Genomic DNA, 22,206 nt, shown 5'->3' on the forward strand with positions numbered 1-22,206 from the left:
AAACCTCCTCTCCGCGAAAACACAACCACAGCAACAACGCAATGGGTGTGAATGGGTGTGTGTATGGGTGTCTTTGTTTGAGTGTGTGTGTTTGGCAATTAAGTTAAATTTTTTTCGCCGCCGCTTGTTAATGTTTTTCTGTTTTTATTTGGCGCTACACGCGCCAGCAGAAAATGCTCGCTTTTATTTATTTGCCGGACACACACGGCGAATGTTTACCTGAATCTGTATCGAATGAGAAATCGCATTTTCCACCCGCGCGCAATGTTGCATAATAAATTTAACGGGTTTTTAGATAAGAGCCGGGCCACCACACTCACACTCACACACTGAAAAATATACAAAAAAAAACATACGCAAATAAAAAGCGGGCTGGTCCAAAGGGATAAGCTGAACAAAAAATGGCGGAAGCATTTTGCACAACCATTAAATGTTTTGGCTTTGATAAACTTTGATAGAAGTTCGATGTCGTAAGCCAAATTTGCACGACTTTGCGCCGCAATCGAAGTGGCAATTCACTGCATAATGTCCAAATGCTTTTTTAAACTCCCTCCATGATGGCCCAATGCTTTTTGAAATGCGAAATATTTTCGGGAGCAGAAAAATAAGCTGAAAAGAACTTTGAAAAGACTTAACAATGACAAAGTGTGTTGTGTAATGAAGATTAAGGGTTGATTAAAGCAATTTCACGCAGGCGAAATGTTTTATTTGCCGCATTTAACGGCCTTTGATAATATGCACTTAATACTCGGGTAATTCCCCTGTTTTGTGCGCCACATTTAATATCCTTGTAATAATTTATGTACAACTTCAAACTCGTATTTGTCTTGCTCTAACACACTCACTCTCGGTGGACATAATTAACTCAATTTAATCACTTTGCCCAGCTCGCAGCTTTAGTGCGCCACTTTATGTGTTCCACTGGGGTGGAGGTGGTGGTGGTGTTTTTTTCAAGGGCCTTTTTTCTTGTTTTTCCGGCGACCTTCTGGCATTGACCACTTGCATGTGGCGGCTTTTTCGGGGGATTGGGGACTGGGAACTGAGAAGTGGAAATGGGAGATGGGGGTGGCAGATTCTGGACCGATCTCACATATTCGGCCATACGCGAATGGCAGCTGCGCTTTGCCCTTTTCATGTTAATTTCCATCGTACAAAACCAAATGGCTTTATATTTTCACCCATCCTCCTCTCACCTCCCCTCTCCTTTCTCCTCCTGCTGCTGTTGCATATGTTGAGTGTCCGTCTGTGTGTGTGTGTGTGTGTGTGCCCATGCTGCTGTATGTGTGTGTGGGTAGCAATTTTTCATCATTAATTATGGCGTCGCTGGGCGAGTGTGAGGATGTGGCAGTGTGTGTGCCAAACATCAGTCAGTTACAGGAGGCAAAAGACCATTAGGACATCGCAGTCATCGGCCAAGCTGGTTGAGACGTCACTCACACACGCACACGGCAAAAAACGTTGATTATACTTTTCATTATCCTTCAAGGATCTCCGACGGGGATAGTGCAGAAATCTTAGATTATACCACACCCCTAAAAGATATCCACAAATGGGGAGAATTGCGAGAACTAAGTGCGTGAAATGATTCATCTCGTTTTGAACTAAATAATGAATATTGTTTGATTGGTATGCTACTCAAGCATATATATATTATATATTATATATATATATATATAGTTATATATATATCCTGTATTTCCAGTGCACACACTCTTGGATGTTGTCAACTGGAGTGGCAGCATTGCCCCAGCTCCAGAATTTCACTTTTCCCCGCCATTGTTACTGTTGATTATTTCATGCGCTTTCCTCCGCCGCCGCGCATTTTTATGCGCATTTTATGTTTGAATTTGTATGAAAAGAAAAACCCAGTCTCCCGAAAAAAAAGTGGTGGAGCATAAAGGAAGGAATATTTTTATGATCCCCACAGACGCCCCTAATCACTCACTCCCTTGTAATTGCTTTGCGCACCGCACTCTTACATCATAATGATAAAATGAATTACAAAATAAAGTCACCTTTCTGCACCGACTCGAGACTTTTTGTTAGCCAGCTGCCGCAGAATTTAATGTGGCAACGACACTCAAAAATTGACATTAGCAGCAGGCATACGACGAAACCATAAAAACATAACAAATGGCCGCCCATAATGTGTGTCCTTAAACTGTCACTAAATCGATAAATTTTCATAATGGCCAGGCCATTTAAATATTTAGCCGAAATGTTGGGCAAAAACCCCTTTTCGAGCTACCTCGCCAGCGCCTTGTTCCTGCGCCTGGATTAATAAAATTACCCAAGACCCACGCATAGATAGCGAACTGGGGGATGGGCTCCTGGAAGTGGGGTCGAGGCTACCGAGGAGCAAGTGGGCGGGGGCTTTACATCAACGCAAGGGCACGCACACACACAACTCGAGGTGGACTCGACGTCGTTGACGGGGTGGCGACATAGTCGTCTTGAATGTCTCCATGCCAGGCTTGAGTAGCCTCAGCCAGCTAGAAAGGAAAACAGGACACACAAAATGCATCCGGAGAAATTGGTAGTATCAATAGTTAAAAAAATACATTTATCTCTTAAGATTGTTAGCTGTATTAAAAAGCAAGATATTTATCAAATATTCATAATATATTTGACTATATACACTAATTCATATGTATTTATCTTTTAATTGTCTTAGCCTCAATAGCATATTCCCTCTGAATTCAAGAAATATCTAATATTCCTAGTTTTATTCATAACCTATAACTGACATGAAATCCAATCCCATATGAGAAAAAGAAGCAAAGAAGTGAACTTGGAAGCTTTTCCAGTTTTTCGGTGGCTTAGAAATATGCATGTACTTCGGAGAACATTAAATTATATTATCCTTAGCTATTTGGTCAATATTTTTCCTGAGTGCAGTGGAGAGGCGGTGGGTCCAAAGATCCAAAGGGGGTGGGAATTGCGAGTGGCAAGAGGTTGCCACTCACGCAGGCCCAGTTAAGTGTGCGTGTTCAAGGATGCATTTTTGTGCCCAGGAAAACGACACGACACAAAACGAAACGAAACAAAGACAAAGGCATAAAAACGTGCAAAATGGGCGTGGGCGGCGCCTCTACTTTGTCCTCACCCCCCTCCCCCTCCCAACCAACTACCCAATTTGGCTCCCCTCGAAAGAGCAGAGCCCTCCGCCCGGCAGACGTAGGCTTATAAAGTGCGAGGCGAGCCAAGGCAGGAAGCCACTTGTGAAAGTTTCATGCACGCGGCCCCACTTCACACGACAGCAGTCAGCCAGAGACGGCGACGGCGGCGGGGGTGGGGCAGGGGTGCCGCCAAGGGGGGTGGCTAAGAAAAAAAAACTTAAGAAGAAAAGCCTCCATCGGATCGAATGCAAGATGCCACGCACTTCGGCGATGAGAGGTGTTTCGAGATGAAATCAAACCTGCATGGCTGCGAATTCGGAATAACCTACTGGTTTCTTCTGTTAAAAGAGAGTGTCTAACACCAAAAAGTTATTAAAATCTAATAACTAAAGCAAGTTAGTTGGTTTTATAATAAAAGCGAGTTAAGCTCCAGGCAACAATGTCTATTAAAAATGCTAACCAAATATACAAGAACTTAGTTGTAAACTTTTGTTAAACCATAAAAACTTCACTGTATTCAGTGAATTTACTGAAATGAAATGAGTAATTGAATTTCTTTGTGGTCTAACTTCTCTAATTCCACATTTACTACTCATTGGTAAATCATTACGTTTTTCTATAAATAAGGTAATGAAATTTGGAGTCTTAATTTCCAACCCGAGGGTATTCGACCGGCAAAACATTTGGCCAGGACGCACACCGCACAAAGACGGCGTCTTGGGCCGCCTGCAAGTGCTTGTTAGTGCGCTCGGGATTTGACGTTTCGCTGTGGCCGGGACTTAGAAGAGCCGCCTCTCTTGCAGCTCCAGCCTCGGTGCCTGAAACGGCCTCTTCATCCTGCCACGCCCCCTGGTCCTGGCCTCCTTGCGCCCCCACCCCCGCCGGGCACTCCAGTGTCGTCTTAAGTTGCATTCCTTCTCGCAATTGTTCGTTCGGGGCGCTTTTGTTTTGTTGTTTCGAAATTTTTACACGAAAAAGTCATTTGAATATGCGTTGCCTACCTCCTCGGATTGAAAGTTTTGTTAGCCGTCAGCTACTTTCGTTGAATCCTTACCCTTATCCCCCACCCCCTTTGCAGCTCTAAGGTTGAGGGCATGGCTGGCGGCTTCTCTGCTTTATAGCATCGCATAGACAAAATAATGTTCGCCTCCATTTCCAGCCTTGACTGCAACTTGTATATTAACAATACCGAAGGCAAACTGAACCGCAGCGAATGGGCGGGGTTAACGGGCGGTGGCAGCATGGGCGGGTTTAAAGGGGGTGGGGTTGTGGATGTCGGAGACACAGAGACAATTGTTTTCTTACTTCCGCTGACTTCAAGAGCAATTCACAGTAGTTTGTCATTCTGTCTGGCACTGAGGTCAGCTCAGGTTGAGGCAATTAAGAGATATAAGAAAATGGGTTGGCTTGTGGTGGGGTCATGGGATTTCCATATCCTGCAGGTGCACCAGCAACGGTTTCCGTTTACCGTGCATACCAAGTACTGCACGTGGCACAAAACCGCGCAAATTGGACGTCAATTGAAAATGAATAATAGCTAAATTGTTTTTTTTATTGATCCATATATAATATCTATCTGCTTTGATACAAATTGGGTTTCAGGTCAATTGCTAAACTAAAGTACTATATATATATGTTAAAATAACTATTTAAGTTATGCATTTTTCCAAAATATAATAAGATAAGACCTTGCTGGGGCTGTAACTGCGTTTAAGTTTTTAGAAATCGATTGCAATTTATATTTCTGAATATTTATTTAAATAGGTTTCAGGTTGTGGGCCGTGTGTGAAAAAGCCATAAGCCCTTTGAAAAATATTTCCATTTAGTGCAGTTGAACCTTACTCAATTTCAACTAATCTTTGGCCTGGATATCCCGAATTCCATTTACCCTGTCCACACCGAAATCCAACCCTTCAGCCGTCATTTGCCTTTAAATGAGCTTTCGGTTACAGTTTCGGCTTTGGCAATTGCCGGGGGTCGGAATATCCTCATCATCGCCCTGCACCTGATCACTGGACATATGCTAGGACTTCTAATATTGTTATCTGCTCCCATTACAGGCACACGCACACCCAAATGCACACACTACCACACTCACACACTTACAGACGCGCACACACAACACCTTGATGTGAACTTTGACCGTTTTGGTAACTCATTTAGTTAGATTATTTACGGTAATCCAAGACGCCAGCCACAAGCCAACCGCCAACTTAACTGCAGACACTCTGAGTTGGCCAGGATGGCTCCTTTATTTCCCCGCCGCCCCCTTCGCCACTTCCTTCGGGTAAACTATCCGCATTCCTGCACAGGTATGAGTATCTGTATCTACGGGCTAAATACATGCAAGTTGTTTTGCTAAATTGTGCGTAAGCTCAGGAGCAGCAGCAACAAGGATCTTCGACAAAGTTTCTCAAGCTCTGCCATGCCAATTCAAATAACACTTTTATTTTGCTCTCATCTGCCCCCCGCTAGCTCCTTTTTAGCCCTGTTTGGTACGTGTCTGCGGTGTTTGTATGTGTTACATGATTGCCACGCCCCCTCCTCCTTGGGCTCACCTGTCGCACCTGGCCGCCCGCCCCTTTTTTTCCGGACTAGCATCGCACAGCATCATCCTTGGCTGCTGGCAGCTTGTGTGCGTGCGCTCATTAGCATTCTGAAACGGCTTTATAAAATTCAACAAGCAACCCAAGTTGCATGTTCTCTAGGAGGTGCTGGGGGTGGTGTGGGTTGTGAGGGGTGAATACAGTCAACCCACCAGCAACCACCCACCACCCACCCGGCAACCCCGCCACAAAACCCCATTTTCTTGTCGGAGGCTGCATGTCTCTGCTTTTGCCCTTGTTGTTGCCTAGTTTTTCCTTCATTGTCTAAGTTCACACACGGCACGAATTCACGAATATTTAAAGTAGTTTTAAATTAACTAAACAATAATCTGCTATTAACAAATAATTAAAGCAATCGATAGTGAAGGTAAATAACAATTCCGTATTTGTTTTGTAATTTTCTATCTCTTCGAATTATTTCATTTTCAAATGATCGTCAAAAAGTTAATTTCTGAAACCCTTGCTAAGTTAAAATATTTTTTACTTAAAATCCCAGTTTTTGCCTCACTTTTTTCTCTGTGCATTTGTGTGTGTGGGTCTTGCCATTGTTGTTGCCTGCACACATTCTGTTGTTATCCTGAGCGCTCCACCATTCTGGCTCTGTTGCCGTCCCGCTCTGCGGCTATTCCTGACTCTGTCTCTCGCGCTGATGCCGGTCTGCCTCGAGTTGCATAAATTGAATCTGAATTTGTGAGTAAATTGCACACAGGAGACACATTATTTTTGAGTTTTGCCTTTTAAATTTGTGGCTTTTCACTTTGAGCTCCCCGCCCAGCGCCGCCGTCCGTGTCGTCACCCCAGAAATTGCAACAATCTCTGTCCTCAACTTTGTGGCACTCGGCCTTCTCCTGCTTTTGTTCTGCAATTTTGTGTGACCCACTTGAACATTGGATTGAAGTTACGCCTACCGAGCCACTCCAAGTTTCTCGACCACCCATGCCACCCACCCTTCATTCCACCCCCAAATCGCCCATTTAAATCAATATTAATAGGTGCAGGCCTCTTTTTCGCAAATTGCACATTGCACAAATTGTTCGTCTATAAATACGATAAAATGTTTATTTAATATGTACCAGACCGTGCCAGCTGTACGAGAATCCAGAAAGCCAATACCAGGACAACAAGCACACAAATAATGACTTATCCATGGCACGTAGATGGGGTGGGAAAAGTGGAAAAGTAAGGGGAAGTGGGTAAAATCAAAGACAAAACAGGCCGGGCAATCCTTTTCCATATGCAAATTGTTTTTATGAATTTGCAACAAGCCATTGTTTGTTGGCATCGTTGTTGAATAGCAATTTCTATGGCAAAACACCGATGCGATGTGGTCGAAAGAATGTCAAATGGAAAGCAGCAAACATTTTGTAAGGATTATGAATTGTCGGACGATCCCCACAGAGGATACTTTCCGAATTAAATTTAGTGCATGCAAGCTCAGTTTTAATCCTTGCTTATAAATAATTACCCTCCAGTAAGCAATAAAATTTCAATGAAACAATTACATGTCCGCATTATCTGTTTAACTTTCAATTACAAATGATTTAACTGACAAGTAAATTGTATGGAAAAACGCAGACAATAAAACTGCATGTCAAAAGTGGCTCAAAAAAGGGTTGAGATACGAATGGAGCTAAAATTGTGGGTGGGGAATGAAAATTACTGGGAGTTCCAGGACACGCAAGCATTATTCAAATCAAGATTTCCACATTGATGTCTTAAAATCTTAATGAATAACATTTTCGGCTTTAATTTGCTTGCTTAGCATAATGATTGCATTTCACAAAATGTTCTGAGAGGAACATTTTCATGTTGTAAATTTTCCACAGGATTTATTTTCGATTAAAAACATTTGCAATCAGCTAAACTAGTAGCTCCGTTTAGTTGAAAGCAGCTGTACACATTAATTGCCCTGTAATTATTACGCCAGTACAGACAGAACGTAGCTTTTAGTTAGTTAATTATTGTGAATACCGTGTATTTAGTTTCTATGATTTATCGCAAGGTCAGGGTAGAATATAAAGTAAAACTGTTCTGACATCAACCCATTAAAACGCCACTTGTTATATAAAAGTCAGACAGTTTTACTCTACAATTTTCGCACACTTTGAGCTAGGGTAAAAGCCATGAGAACTAATATAATTAACATTGTAATTGCAACTAAACAGGAACCCCATGTTCTTCGATATAATATTCTAAGAAAAGTTTGCTGAATATTTGCAATTAAAGTTTAAATTCATCTTATTATTAATGGTTGTTTATCTCGTAACTAGATTATTTATTAATAAATCACATTTACTAATCCTTGCTATGCTACATTTCCATCATTGACCATAACACTCCCAAATTCGAAGCATATTTGTATGCCAGATGGGTTGTTTAGTTCTAATCCACCGCCAGCTGACCATTTGGACCTGACCATGTTAACTGGGCCGACTGGTGCTGGGCTGGTGCTGGGCTGGTGCTCCTGGTTTCTGGGCCACACTGAGGGGAATCAGGACCGTAACAATTGCCACAATTGCAATAAAATCGTCGTTAATTACTGTCTGTGCTTGCGGTTCTAGTTGGGCTCGGATTGAGTGGGGAGTGGGGTGGTGGTGCAGATTGGGCGGCTTACGTCGGTTTCTGGGTGGTGAATGGTGGGTGGTCGATGGTGGGTGGTGGCAGCAGTGGAGGGCTTAAAAGAGCAAGACAAATACGAGCATGTGTCTGGGCCGGGCTGAAAGAAGTTGTGAGTTTCGCAGCGAGGAGACGAGGCGTCGTTAAGCGTTGCTGCCAAGTGGCAAAACTCAAATAAACATAAACGTGCACACAGGCGGTGTTGCAAGGGGGTTGCGCGGGGTTGCAGGGCGTGGCAGGGTGTGGCAGGGGGTTGCAGGGAGCGGATTGAAAGGGGGGCCACCACAGCCCAAAATCTGTGAGCTGGTTTGTTGTCTTTGGCTGTCTCGTTTCGTTGCCCTGGCTGGCATGGGAGACTCATTAAAATGCAGTGCGAGATAATAAGCATTTTAATTAAATATTTAACAAGAATAAGTTTATCACAACACGGACGAAAGAAACAGAAAGAGAAAGAGACGGAGCTTGCGTGGAAAGAGACGGCGAGCCTTACGTAATGGCTTGTAAGCGTCTGCCTTCGAACAGTTCAGTTCGAAAAGGGGGGCATTTGTGGATGGGGAATGGGGAATGGGGAACGGGGCCATGGGCCTTAGACTGCTCATTTGGCCCCCACAAGCCACTCTTTGCTGGCAATATTTTGATGTAATTTGAGCGCCTAATTGGCGCACGTGCTAAACTGACGATGGCAGGTTCAACTTTGGCCGAGGCGGGGCTCCTGTTTCTCTTTCTGTTTTTCTGATTCTGATTCTGGGGCTCGGGCTGGTTCAGGTTCAGTTACTTGGCTCCTGGCTTGGGTAAATATTTGCAGAACTTCTCGCTAACCGTCTCCTGTTTACATCTCCTTCCAAATCTACTTGCAGAGGCTTCGGCTTTGTCACATTCAGCGATCCAAATAGCGTAGATAAGGTACTCACCCAAGGCACACACGAGCTGGATGGCAAAAAGGTAAATGTTACACACGAACTCTTCGCTTTTTGCTTTTTTCTCTCCCTTTTTTCGCCCTTTTTTCTTTTCACTCATTTCCCAAACAGAAAACTCCACTGTAACTATGTTAAATATTTGCTCAAAAGCATCGTTCCCATGCCCATAACCCCCAATATTTCCCCACACCCTCTATTGACAGCAATTAGAAAGTCAAAGCATAACAGTATAGGCAAAAAAGACATACGAAAGTTTCCAAAAAATCATGGCCCAAACGCCAAACAATTTTTAATTAGCTGTTATGACAGGCGCGATGAACGTCAAATGAGCTGCAATGGTTAATTTTTTCAGGTGCGCTCTTGATGATTTCTTCCTTTTTGGGACGTTCAACAAAGCACCGTTGTGTAATTTTTACTTAAATATTAAAGTAAATATTTAACAGAATTTAAACCAGAGGGAACGTTATAGTGACAGTGCAAAGAAGAAATTTTAAATTTGGTAGATTTGATTTTAAATTTAAGTGGATAAATGCAATACTAAAATCAACAATTTATAACATATCGATAGAATCAGCTTTCTTATTTTTTGCATGTTGTAGTTTTTCAATTTTCTGATATCATTGCATTCATACGGACGGACAGTCAAATGGACATAGAAACGGACATGGGTAGAGTGATCCTGATCCTTTTACTGCACAAGAATGGCAAGAAGTGCAACTATTCCTGAAAAAATTTAGCACACATTTAACATTTAACACACTTGTTGACTCTTACAAGGAGATAAACTGGAACTATGACACAACTAAACTAAAAGCAAGCCTCAATAAGCCCCTGCGAAAGTTAAAACCATTTTTACCTTATAGTGTCAAACACTGATTACCATCTACCTATCTACGGCTTAAAACCACGATTAATAGCATAAAAATTCCTTTAAACTCAGCAATCAGAAGTACTCAATGGGCATGCCGATAGAACTCCTATAAAACTAAATTCCTCTTCAAAAGTCATCCCACCTTCGATACGCATGTCAATTAACCCAACTCTTGCTAAACACATCACAAACCAAGCCCCTGTAATTTTCCTATCCCAATCATAAATGTATTAACACGGACGACTCAAAAGCTGAAGACGTCACCTAAAAGGCAAACTAAATTGCTGACTTTGGGCTCTGCTCTGTAGGATTTAGGATTTGGCCTCTGTTCTGCAGGCTCTAGGACTTGGGCTCTAGGCTCTGGTCTGCGTGCTCCGGTTTGCAGGCTCCGGTCTAAAGGCTCCGGGCTGCGGACTCCGGGTTTCGGCCTCTGAGCTGCGGGCTCTGGATTCCAGGCTCAGTTCTCCGAGCTGCTGGCTGCAGGCTGTGGTAGGTGGGGTCCGCATCTCCGGTGGCATCTCTATTTTATCCATTTAATTAATCAGCTTCGGCAAACGCAGGGCCTCATTCCTCTGCATAAATACATTTCCGAAAGTGGCTTCCTTCCGCCTTTTGTGTAGGTGGAAATCGCATTTGATGGGCCGCAGCGGAGCACAGTGGAGGCTCGCTGTAATGATATTCCGCACGCATTACGCATTACGCATACGCCGCATTGGCATTAGCCTAATTGAGTGGAGCTGCACTGTTTTCAGCTAGTCCTTCGGTCCGATGTCCATCCGATCATCCTTTTATGCCTGCCAACTGTAAATAAAATGCGCAGCCAGCGCATTTATGTTGAGTTTTTTTGAGCCGCGAACAGCGTTCCTTTTTTTTGTGTATTTCGCAAGTGGAACTGCAATTATGTGCGAGTGAAACGTGTAATGTTTATATCTGGCTATATGCCACCAACCATATACCATATACACGTCTTCCTGACTTTCGGCCGGTCAGGGATTTTCGTGTTTCCGTTTGGCTGCACAGCGACGCAAAACGAAACGAAACGAAACGAAACGAATTCATTTCATTTCATTTCGTTACGCTTTTTCGGCCTGATGTATTTTAAAAAGGCAAAAGCATCGACATCCTCCGAAACCAAAGCGTTCGCCACTCAGCGCTGATTAGTTTTAATTTTAATCTAAAAATCAATTTCCCGCCATGCGGCTGCTCTTGTTTTTCGTCCTGCACACAGGAAATCAACACGGCAAACGGCAAACACAACAGCAGCAGCAGCAACAAGAACAAGAACAGCCGCATGTCCTGCCTATCCTGTGACAGATTTTCCGTATACACACGTATATACATACGTACAATCTGTATATGTATGTGCGAATTGTTATCGCCAGAGGATATTGCGTTGCTTCCTCTCTGCGGCTCCTTCATTGGCTTAAGATACCCGGATAAATGCAACAGCAGCACTTCAGATGCCGGGATTTAGTGCCACCCTCGCTCCCAGAATTTTTATTTCAGCTGTCAAGTCGAGCTGTGTCCTTGCACTAATATGAAAGCCACAGCTCGGACGACAGCAGGAGCAGTGGGAAAATCAGGACGAGCTGCGGCTGAACGCCGAAGGATAGACAGGAGGCAAAAATGCTTAAAATTGAATTTTTATGATTTTTAATTATTTTTAATGACGCTGCTTATTGGGTAGAAGCTGCTCGTTTTTTCTCCTTACGCCCGCTGGCCGAGCAATTTGTTACGCGTTAATTCGTGCGTGCTCAGCTCGAAGTCACTAGCAGACACCACCCATGTCACACCACCCACAACCACCCGCACCACCAGCACCACCCGCACACCACCAACCCCCTCGCATTGCCACTCCCACTCCCCTTGGGGCAATTTCATTTAATGTGCAGTGCAGGCTTATGCAAGATTTATGCGCGGCTATTAATATGAAGAGTTGTGCGCAATGTTCCTTTCATTTAAATGTCATTAAGCATACGATTTCCTTCGGATCTTCCCTGGACTCACTCTATGTTTTTTCCGCTTTTTTCTCCATTTTCCCACGCAGGTCGATCCGAAAGTAGCTTTTCCGCGCCGTGCACATCCCAAGGTAAGTTCCACAAAAAGAACGCAACAAAATTGATATATATAAAATAAGAAATAAGCCACCCAAAAATATATACTCTAAGTGGGGAAGGCTATCTCGATACTTTTTACTTATTGAACTGACTTAAATAACTTTTTATTAATTTTTAAACTGGTTCAGAAATTGCTGATTAAACTTTGTTGTAAGCTAAACATAAAATATTTTTATAACATTGAATTTAGAATGCCCACTAAACCACCAGAGACTTCCAGTTGGGCAACAGATGGCTAATTTCGACTAGAGTAAACTCGACATAATACTTAGCAAATAATTACTTGCAGTCGTAAAATATAGTGCATAGCCTACCTTTACAGTCCAACAAAAGAACTCTCTAAAAGGGTATAAAAGTGCACAGGGAAAAAAGGTAAAATCAGCAAGCCAGGAAAAGCAGCCCGAGAAATTGTCAGCCAGTTTCGTGGTTTTCGGTGTGTGTGTGTGTGTGTGTGTGTGTGGTCGAGGTGGGCTGGCAAAAGGATGTGTCATAAGTAGCAGTAAATGGCAGATGAAATTAAAAACGGAAGATGACAACAACAACGGGGCTGCCAAGTCGAGGCGAAGATAACTTTGTGTCTGACAGGCATCGGTTGCTCTGGCTTCCTGCAACCACCCACCACCCACAACCCACCTATCACCCACCAAACAACTGCCATCGCCCACCCACTTGTGCCACCCACAATGCCACCTTAACACCAGCTCTCTTAAAGTGATGATGACAACAGAATTTCGGCAAAAAAGCAAAGGCACAAGGAGGAACCACTGCGAACTGCTGCTGTCTGCAGCCATCGCATCCACCCCTCTCTTTCTAACAGCGACTCTCCTCTCTTTCTAAGCTTGCCACACGCACATTTTGTACCGGTTAGACAGCGCGTTACAAATGTGCCCCGTTTTTTCTTACTGGCCTCCTTTATGCTGATATATACCCTTTTTAACGGATGGCACTTATACAAATATCTCTATGGGGTTCATAGGAAATAATTGGGGAGCTCTATATTAATGGTTCCAATTAAAAAGCTTAAAGTTAACACATCTAAGGCACGTGCATTAATTTGAATCTCAAATACGAAGAGCAACCAATACCATTACTGAAATTATTACTTTTCTAACCTATAATAAGGAATTAACTCTAAAAGATCAAAATGTCTTGTCATCATATTAGATTTCTAGGAGTTATGTCAAACTATCTTTACCAACCTTTGCACCTCGAGCGGTATTCTTCTTAAATCATAAAGTATGTCTAAAGCTGATGGCCCAAAAACGCATTTCTGAATAGTTTCCTAACCGTTCGTGTATATACTCCTGGTCGACTTGTTTAGCTGGGTAACTTTTTACCGATTCGGCTGAACGACAAACCGCAAAGCACACCAAAAATACGCACGCAAATGGCACGCACACACACACTAGCTCAAAATACATTTACACACACACACACATTCATGATACAAGGAAACAAAGTCGAAGGCAGAGCCTCCTGTTTCCTGCCGCCCACTCCGCCATTTCCCAAGATCCTTCGGTCGTCGGCAACTTTCCTTGGAGCTATATGCGTGCTTATCAACACGCAGCTGATTTCCGTTGCCATTCCAGAGGCGCGTGCCTCCCAAACACCAAACCACCCACCTCCCCTCCCCCCCGAAATTACCAGCCCCACTCGCACCCCCAACCAGCCAACACCTCCCCCCCCCGCAACAGCAGCCAACAATTATTTACGTAATGTTATTATTATAATATTTTTTTAAACGCATTCTCACTGGATTTGCGCGGCGTTACCAAGAAGTAGACAGCCACAAGCAAGGAGCCAAAAGGATGTTCGGGAGGAGAGTTGGTGGCTTAAGGCTTTAAGGAGCAAAGAGGCTGGGGGGGGGGGCGTGGCTAGGACGTTGGCTATGCGGCATTTTGCGAGTGGCTTTGTGTTCGCTGGGGATCTGGTGCTACGCGCGAATATCCTCTCGCATATTAAAAGGCGTTTAAAAACATAAATCCAACGTCTAACGGCTGCTTATGAAAATTACGAGGAAAAAATGACTGACAGAGCGGGACGGCAAATGGGGTATAGAGAGAGATGGCAGCAGGCTTAGTGCGAGGCAAATGGCAGGGACACCCAAAGGAGTTTTCCTACGCAGTGCGATGGCGAAAAAACCCAAGATATCTGTAGGAAAAAAGTGTGCAGGCGACATCAAAAGCAACAAAAAAAAAAGAGAAATCGGGAGAACCCCCCACCCCCTAAAAAGAAGAGAAAGGGAAATGCGAGTGGCAGAATGATAGGGAGGACAATTTCTCGGCCCGTTTGCCAGGACCAAAAAACGAGGACCAGGCTGAGAAGGAAGGATTGCCCACAAAATGCGGCCCAAAATGCTTGCGGTTGCAGCGAAAGTTAAGAGTTTTAAAAAAGGAGCGTAGACGTAGGCAGTTTGGGGTTGGTCTCGATGGGGCCAACGGTGGGGAACGGGAAGAAACATAATGAAATGAAGCATACTAAATGACGCTGCTAAGTTCTCGCTGGGACACAAACACACGCACGGAAGGGCACTGCAAGAAATCTTCCCCACTTTAATTTACCAAATTAGTGCTAAGCAAAATAACCTAAAATATCTTAGGTAGTTTGTTCACATGCTTACAGTTGAAAAGTTAACCAAAAGTTGTTAGTAATACATGTTGGTTAATTCATATAGTTAAAAATAATTAAGCTTAAAAATATTATAAAATATATTTACTTTAGTTTATACGTGTAATGCCAACAAGCTACATAATAATTGATTTATAATTGGAATTTTTAAGCAGAAAATACAGAGGTTTGCCTTTTTTCCCTCAGTGCAGTGGCACACACACGCATAGCGCGCCATAATGAAATGCGAAAAAATTGTGATATTTTTGGACCATAAAATGCAGATGAGCCGACTAACAGAAAATAGTGTGGCAGCCGGAGAATAGGGGACATTCCGAGCAGGAGGGGTGCTAAGTAGGCCTCTACTTTCGCAGCATCCCCTACTTTCACCCCCCAAACAGCCGCAACTTGCTCTTCTTTTTGCTTTTTTACACATGTCGCAAGCTCCTCCCCCGAAACTTTAGCCGAGTTAATTTCTTCGCTTTTTAAGCACTCCCCACCATGAATATGAAATGTATATTTGTGTTAGTTATATTTTTGGGGCGGCTGCGAAGAATAGAAAATGGGGGGAGAGTGGCATACATATGTCATGTAAAAAGTTCGCTTTTAATGTGCAAAATTGCTGGCGGACTTGGGCCATAAAAGTGCATGGGAATAAGTGAAATGGATTTTTGGGCTGCGCTGTCCTGTCCCATATAAGTGCGCCATAAAAAAATGAATTTCCCCGAAACGGTCCAGCAGAACGGGGCAGCAGATATAGTTTGAACTTGGCTAGGATTTATGGCTGTTTGTTCGGAACAAAAGAAAAGCGATGGGACCGGACCCCACATCCCCATATCCCCATATCCCCATATGAATCTGCTTCCTTATCCCCGTGGAGTGCGTGTGTGCAAAAAATATTCCGGAATCGTTGAGTTGGGTAAATCCTTTAATGTTGAGTTGAGGTGCGTACACGAACAGGTCGTATAAGTGGATTATATGCACAGATCGGATTTCGGTCTTGGCATTGCTTAGATTAAGTTATTTTATCAACTTGAACCGCATAGTTATGGGCCAATGAATAGCGCAAGGAAACCAGGAAAAATCTTCTCTCACAAAAGAATTTCATAGAGTTTTTCAATGAAGCTAGTCAGGTAACACGCTTTGGTTGATAAAGTAATTTAATGGGGTTACTATAAGCCGTATTTTGAATAGTTAACTGAAAGCCATTGTTTATTACTTGGAATGATTCTATAATAGACAACCGGATGTTGTTTATGTATTTACTTATTGATTTCCCAGTGCTGTCTGTTGCAAACTGTTTGCTGAATAAATATTAGAAAGTAATATAGGAGAGATAGGGGAACTATTTGAAGGGGGTACTTTCTCAATATGCTGTAATTTAACTGGGAGGAATGACAAAGGTTATTGAAAAATGCTCCACTCAATCATAGACTCTGACAGTTGTGAAAGTGATTTGTGACATTTTTGGAATTTTATTTCGACAGCTGCTGAATTATCCCGTCCCACAACATTTTTGTAGGTAAATTAGACGTAAACAATTGTGCGGCCCATAGATTTCCCAACGAGTATTACTTTTGGACCCATCCTCTCTGGGATCTGACCAGGCGCAGACATCTCTTTCATTCGAGAGGCCATCAATGGCAAAAGCTGTGTCCTGGCAGCCTGGCATCCTGGCATTAAATTAACACGCTCGAATGTGCCGCTCATGTGTGGGTATTTGTATCTCTGTGTGTGTGCTGGCTATGCGAGTGTGAGTGTATGTGTGAGCGAGGGGGAGTTGTACACTTACATTGTGCAAACTTTTCTAATTTAAACCGGCAGTTTCAGTCAATTGCCACAGCTTACCGCTTTCGACATGAGTTTTACTTTTTTAGTACCTTCGGGTGTGCGACGGATGCGATGTGGCGCATTTCAGACAGAGATGGAGAAGTGTAGCAAAGGCGCAGCGGAGAAATGGGGAAATGGGGAGACGGAGAAATTCCAATACATTAAAAGTTGTGTGAATACACTTGGCAGAATCCATTATAACCCAGCCAAACTGAACAGAACTGAGCTGAGCTGAGCTGAACAGAACAGACATGAAAGCCAGCCCATAAATCTAATAAATACGTGTGTTTCTCACCCCTTTCACTGCCACTTCCCCTGCACTTCCCGTTCCATTCCCACACTTCCGGTTCCGTTTGCCGCCCTGCGCAATAACTTGTGAAATATGTAATCAATCAAGATGGAACAGTCGTCGAGGCAGCCAAACTATGTGGCAAGTATGCGTCTGACTGCAGTTCTTGGGTGGCATGGTGGCGGTTCTGGGGTAAAAGTTCAGTGGGACTGGGGTCGGGTCGATTAATTCAACTTTCTGCTGCAGACAATGGCATGTGAAAAAGTCAAAAAGTTGAAAGTGCAATTTTGTCGTTATTATTTTACATTTACAACAAAAGATAGCAGCAGGAGCGCAGTCGAAAAGCCAAGCGAAAAATATATATAAAAAAAATATCGCAAAGTTACTCAACTATTTTATGCGACTGGCGGCACGCTGTGAGTATGTCTCTCTCACTCATATCTCCATCTCGCTTGCCCCCCGTAGCACCCACACTATCTCGCAGTGTGTGTAATTGTCAGTTAGTTGGCGCTGTCAGTCCGAATGTTGAAATTAATTTATTTCAATTGAAGTTGAACTTTTGCGGCGTTATTACTTTGCGAAACTTTCTCCGAGCTACGCATAATAAACGAGTGTGGGAGCGAGAGCGCAGAAGTGGGTGCGAGCGAGATGGGTGCAGTGACCAGGTGCCGAATGACCTCCACCTCCCCCACAACAGAAAGCCACCACCGCCACCACCACCCACTTTGCATACACATTTATTTAGCCTTTGCCAAAATAATCAAATTGCCAAATTGCAAGTGTTGCCATCAACGTCAACAGAATGTGAACTGCTCTCTATCTCACTCGTGCTTATATATCCACCTCTTTCACCCCGCAACTCCTCGTCCCTTTCGTATTTTATTTTTGATTTTCTATGCCAATATTCGTTGTCTGCTTTCTTTTTATAACTTTCGAACAGACGGGCGGGGAGGCGGAGGTGAGTTTTCCAGATTCAAGAGTGTGATATGAAGGGCGGGAAGATTTTTCAGGAGATGGTGGCGGCGGGGGCGTGGCACAGGACACGACAGGTGCCGATGACGTTTGCGCTGATAATTTGTTGCGAGACTTCAGCATTTGCAAGTGGCAGGCCTTGGACGGCATTGATAGTTATTTGATATGCATATTCAAAAATGCTCGCTAAAAAATAAATACGAGTATAAAATACAAAAATACAAGCATAAAGTACAAGCAACAAAAAATATTGATTGCAAAAATGGCGCTAATGATGCCCGTAAAAATCAGGTGGGCTGTGGAGCAAATTGAAATGTGTTTATTGCATTGAAAAAGATACGTGTGGCAATTTTGTGTACAATTTTTACAGCCATATACATGTACATGCATGTTCGTATTTTATTTACGTTTTTTTAATAATCTTTAATGCTTTTTCATGTGTTTGTTTTATTGTTTCCCTGAATTTGATTAAGCTTAGGCATTTGTAATACTTACCAATGACATCATTTCGAATGTGACTTTGTTGCTTGTTGTTTATTCAATTGTTTTTTAAGCTTTAAAATATTTATTTAATCCGAAGTCTTCTATTTAAGTCTTTCTAGGAAATGACATTTTAATATATCAAAATTCAAGCTTTGTGTTTATCACCATTAGTTGACTTAATTATAAATGGTATCAAATATGAACGTTTGTCTTGCATTTTTAACATTCTGAATTAAAGTGTTTTCTTCTAAATTTTTCCATTCCATTTCCATTAGACTGTCCATATTATCCTGCTCGAAGTTTGCTTAAAGTGTGTCATGGTAATTTCGCCAGAGCTTATGAACTTCCCGAGTCTTATTGGTTTCGTTGTTGTTGTAATGCTGCCTTTTAAACTCGAATCAAAAATCAAAATCCGCACCAGCTACAAATGTTAAATCCGCAAATAATTGACAAAGTTTAGGCATAAACGTGGCTCTGTCTCTGGGAAATTGCCGTGGGTGTGCGGAACTTGTGGGCAGGAGGGCCGGGAAAATGGGGCGGGTGGGTGGCTAACAAGAATGCTGTGTGTGCGGGCCAACTTCAAAATATGTTGGCCACAAATGGCAAAAGTTTGACAGGTAAACGGAATTCGGATAGAATATCTATGTACACGGTATACACGTGAGTGCGGGAGGGAGAATTTAGTGGGTTTTCCAACCCCTTTGCCAGATGCGGAAACCACTGAAACAGCTGCGACCATCGAAATTCTGGATTTGGATTTGCGAGCAGGGGCGTTTTAGAAACGTCCCGATACTTTGTCTATCTATGCGGTTCTAGCTGAGCGGACGGAGCACGGAGGACGGCCATTTATGTTTAATGGGATACTTTTTAACAGCCTCATAAATGGCTATGATAACCACTTAATGTCGAAAGCAACGAAAGCCGAGTGAAAACAATTTACATATTAAACTTGCGCCGAGTTGCCAGCCTGTTATCCTCGTCGCACATCCCGTCAGCCGCTCACGCTCTCTTCCTCTCTCTTTCACTCGGCATGCCGCCGTCTCTTTCGTTCGGCGTGCGAAATATGTTTGCCTGCGGCGCATTCACTTTAATTTGATTAAATTTTGAACATTTTCACGTAAAAGTTGCTCCTTTGGCTCGGCTTGGCTCGGCAGCTGAGGCTTCAGTGCATCGCTTTTCCCGCTTTTCCCGCTTTTCCATGCTCTCTCATCTGTGCTGGATGGATGCTGGATTGGATGGCCTGGCCTGGTCTGGTCTGCTCTGCTCTGTTCTGGTCGGTTTGGATCGGATCGGTGGCTCTTGGTCTGGTTTGGTCTCGTTTCGCTCGTTTTGGTTTGGCTGAGCTCGGTACTTTTGGTTGGACCTCCTGCTGTCTCAAAAAACCTGATGCCACCTTCATGCTCAGCTGTTGTCTGCCTGAATTTATCTCTCTGGGTGCGAGTTAAATAGGTTTGATACCCTGTAAAACGGGGTTAAGATATAGCCAAGCTTAATAGCTCATTAATAGGATCTTAAAAGAAACTCTCCAACTTATACGATGATTTGTTGGGCAAGAATCATCAAAGATTATTTTAAATTTTATCAGCAAATTTCTGTCACTTTTATTAGAGGATTATAAATGAAAAGTAAAAATTGTCTATTCTTGTTATGTCCACATTATCTTCTTAATCCAATGCTCCTTGGATTGGTATATCTTTTGTACTATAAGGGAATCAAGTATTCCGCACCTCTTTGAAGCTCTGCGTGCCTATTTCGTTTGAGTATTTTGTAGTTTCTGTATTTTATAATAAATAGTTGTTTAAACTTTCGCCTCCTCCAGCCGCCAATCCAGCTCATTCACCCACTTGCAACACCACCCAAAAGAGATGTTTCCCACCAATGTGGCAGGCTCTTGTTGCCACTGTTGTTGTTGCTGGTGCTTTTGGTGCTATTGGTGCTGTTGGTGCTGTTGGTGGTGGTGCTGCTGTCCGGCTCTTCAACTATTTTTTATGCAATCTGCTGCGGCTCGGCGAAGGACCCCTCTCTTCACACATCGAAAGGCCCCGAGTTGCATTGTTTTGTTTTGTGCACTTCCTTTTGTTTTCCCCATGCACTTTTTGCTGTGTTTTTATTTTTTGTCTGTTTGCCATTTCCTTCTCTCTGGTAGCCGCACATAGTTATGGCCACGATTTTGGCTTTCGGTTATGTGCACTGAGATTTTCCTTGGCCTTGTTTTCTTGTTTTCCCCCAGCCAGGCAATTGTTTTCCCTGCCTTCCGCCGCCTTATCCTCTCTCCATTCTTTATCCTCTCTGCCTTCCATTGTTGCACAGGTTGCAAGTGTGAGCGCTTGTGAGCTTGTGTGTCTTTGTGCGAGGGGGAGTTGAGAATTCTCCAAATTAATTCGCATCATTTAAATCACAGAGAGTGCCGGTAGCTTCAAGGATGCGAATCATTGCAACATTTCTGTGGGCTTTGCCATTAAATCGAACCGAGATCCAAGAACGGAGAAGGAGGAGGCGAAAGATTCGGCTGGGCCAGTTAAATTATGGGGCACATTGAGCCGGGCCAAACGAACGGATAAACAATAAGTAACTGTGAATTATGGTGGCCATTACTTTTGTCTCTGCCTTGGCCCTTTGTGTTGTTTATGGCAGCACAATAATTAGGACAAAGCCGTGGTCGTACGTGTGAACTTTTCCCCGGACACGGAGCCTGCAAAATTGGTTAATTAGGGGGCCACTAAATTTCCACCGTTCGAAAAATATATTTCGGCCTCAACAGTTGGCAAATCGAATGGGATTCACCTCGATCTCGATGTCCCTTCGCCCCGCCCCGCTGTCTGCGTAAATTGCTTATGAAATTGACATCGAAGCCTCGCCTGTCTGCCGGAAATGGAAACAGCGGTAATGACGAGGCGCACACACACGCACACATAGCACCCTCTGGAAAGAGCCCCCATACATTTACACACCCTCTGAAACACACACACACACACACACACACATAACGCTGGCAGTATAACCCACATAATTGGCAAATCACACACATTGATTTCGCCGTGTGCTGGCTTCCCCGTCATCATCTCTATTGCCGCCTTCGTTGTTGTTGTTTGCTGGTTCAATCGCTCACTGCACACCGCCCACTCCTCCCACTAACACCCACTCCCTTCTCAAACCACCTCCCCTCGGCCACCCACCACATCCGACATCTGCCTAAACAGGACGAGCGATGGAATGAGCGCATAACTACACCGGAAATAAAGACCATTCCTCTATAAAGGAATGTCTGTTTGAGGAAATGTGATCAGTTCAGGAATTAGCTTTACTGAAAATGTAATAATTAATTTCTTGTTCTTTAAGCACACTATACAAACCGTTTTATATGGATTACATTAAAGTGTAACTAAATGTATGCCTTAAAAATGAGTTAATGCAAGGCATCCGTTGCTCATTGCCAAGATTATCTAAAGATGAAATAGACTTTTAAATTTAAATAAAACAAATGACAATAGCATTTTTCAACACATTTTCCCCAGTGCAGCGAACATGAGAGGGCCGGTAGAAAATATGGCGTATACGTAATTTAAAGGCAACGATACCCAAAACTCCAACATAATTCCCAGCCGAGGGAATGCGTATGTATGTGGGAGTGGAAGTGGTAGTGGTAGGTAGTAGGTAGTCATATAGGCCATCATTAATAACATCGAGGCGTGGAACAGGCCAAGACAACATCATTAGATCGAAGCTGAGGCTGCGACTTTGTCTATGGCTTTGGCCTTAATTTTCATTGTTCTGCACAC

The 22,206-nt window shown here is 43.3% G+C and overlaps 1 protein-coding gene across 7 annotated transcripts in view; it reads left to right on the plus strand.

Annotated features, from left to right (window-relative positions):
* Window positions 1-22,206, plus strand: part of LOC120447472 (RNA-binding protein Musashi homolog Rbp6) — a 176,639-nt gene that overhangs the window by 64,431 nt on the left and 90,002 nt on the right. For all 7 annotated transcript variants that reach the window (XR_005616053.2, XM_039628865.2, XM_039628866.2 and 4 more), the window contains exons 5-6: window positions 9,199-9,283; window positions 12,177-12,218. Coding sequence is in view for 6 of the 7 variants with exons in the window: in XM_039628865.2 (XP_039484799.1) it covers window positions 9,199-9,283; window positions 12,177-12,218 (127 nt within the window). In the remaining variant the exon portion in view is untranslated. The remainder of the gene's footprint in view (window positions 1-9,198; window positions 9,284-12,176; window positions 12,219-22,206) is intronic.

Source organism: Drosophila santomea, chromosome 3L, assembly GCF_016746245.2.
Source record: "Drosophila santomea strain STO CAGO 1482 chromosome 3L, Prin_Dsan_1.1, whole genome shotgun sequence".
In the NCBI taxonomy this organism is placed as follows: Eukaryota; Metazoa; Arthropoda; class Insecta; order Diptera; family Drosophilidae; genus Drosophila; species Drosophila santomea.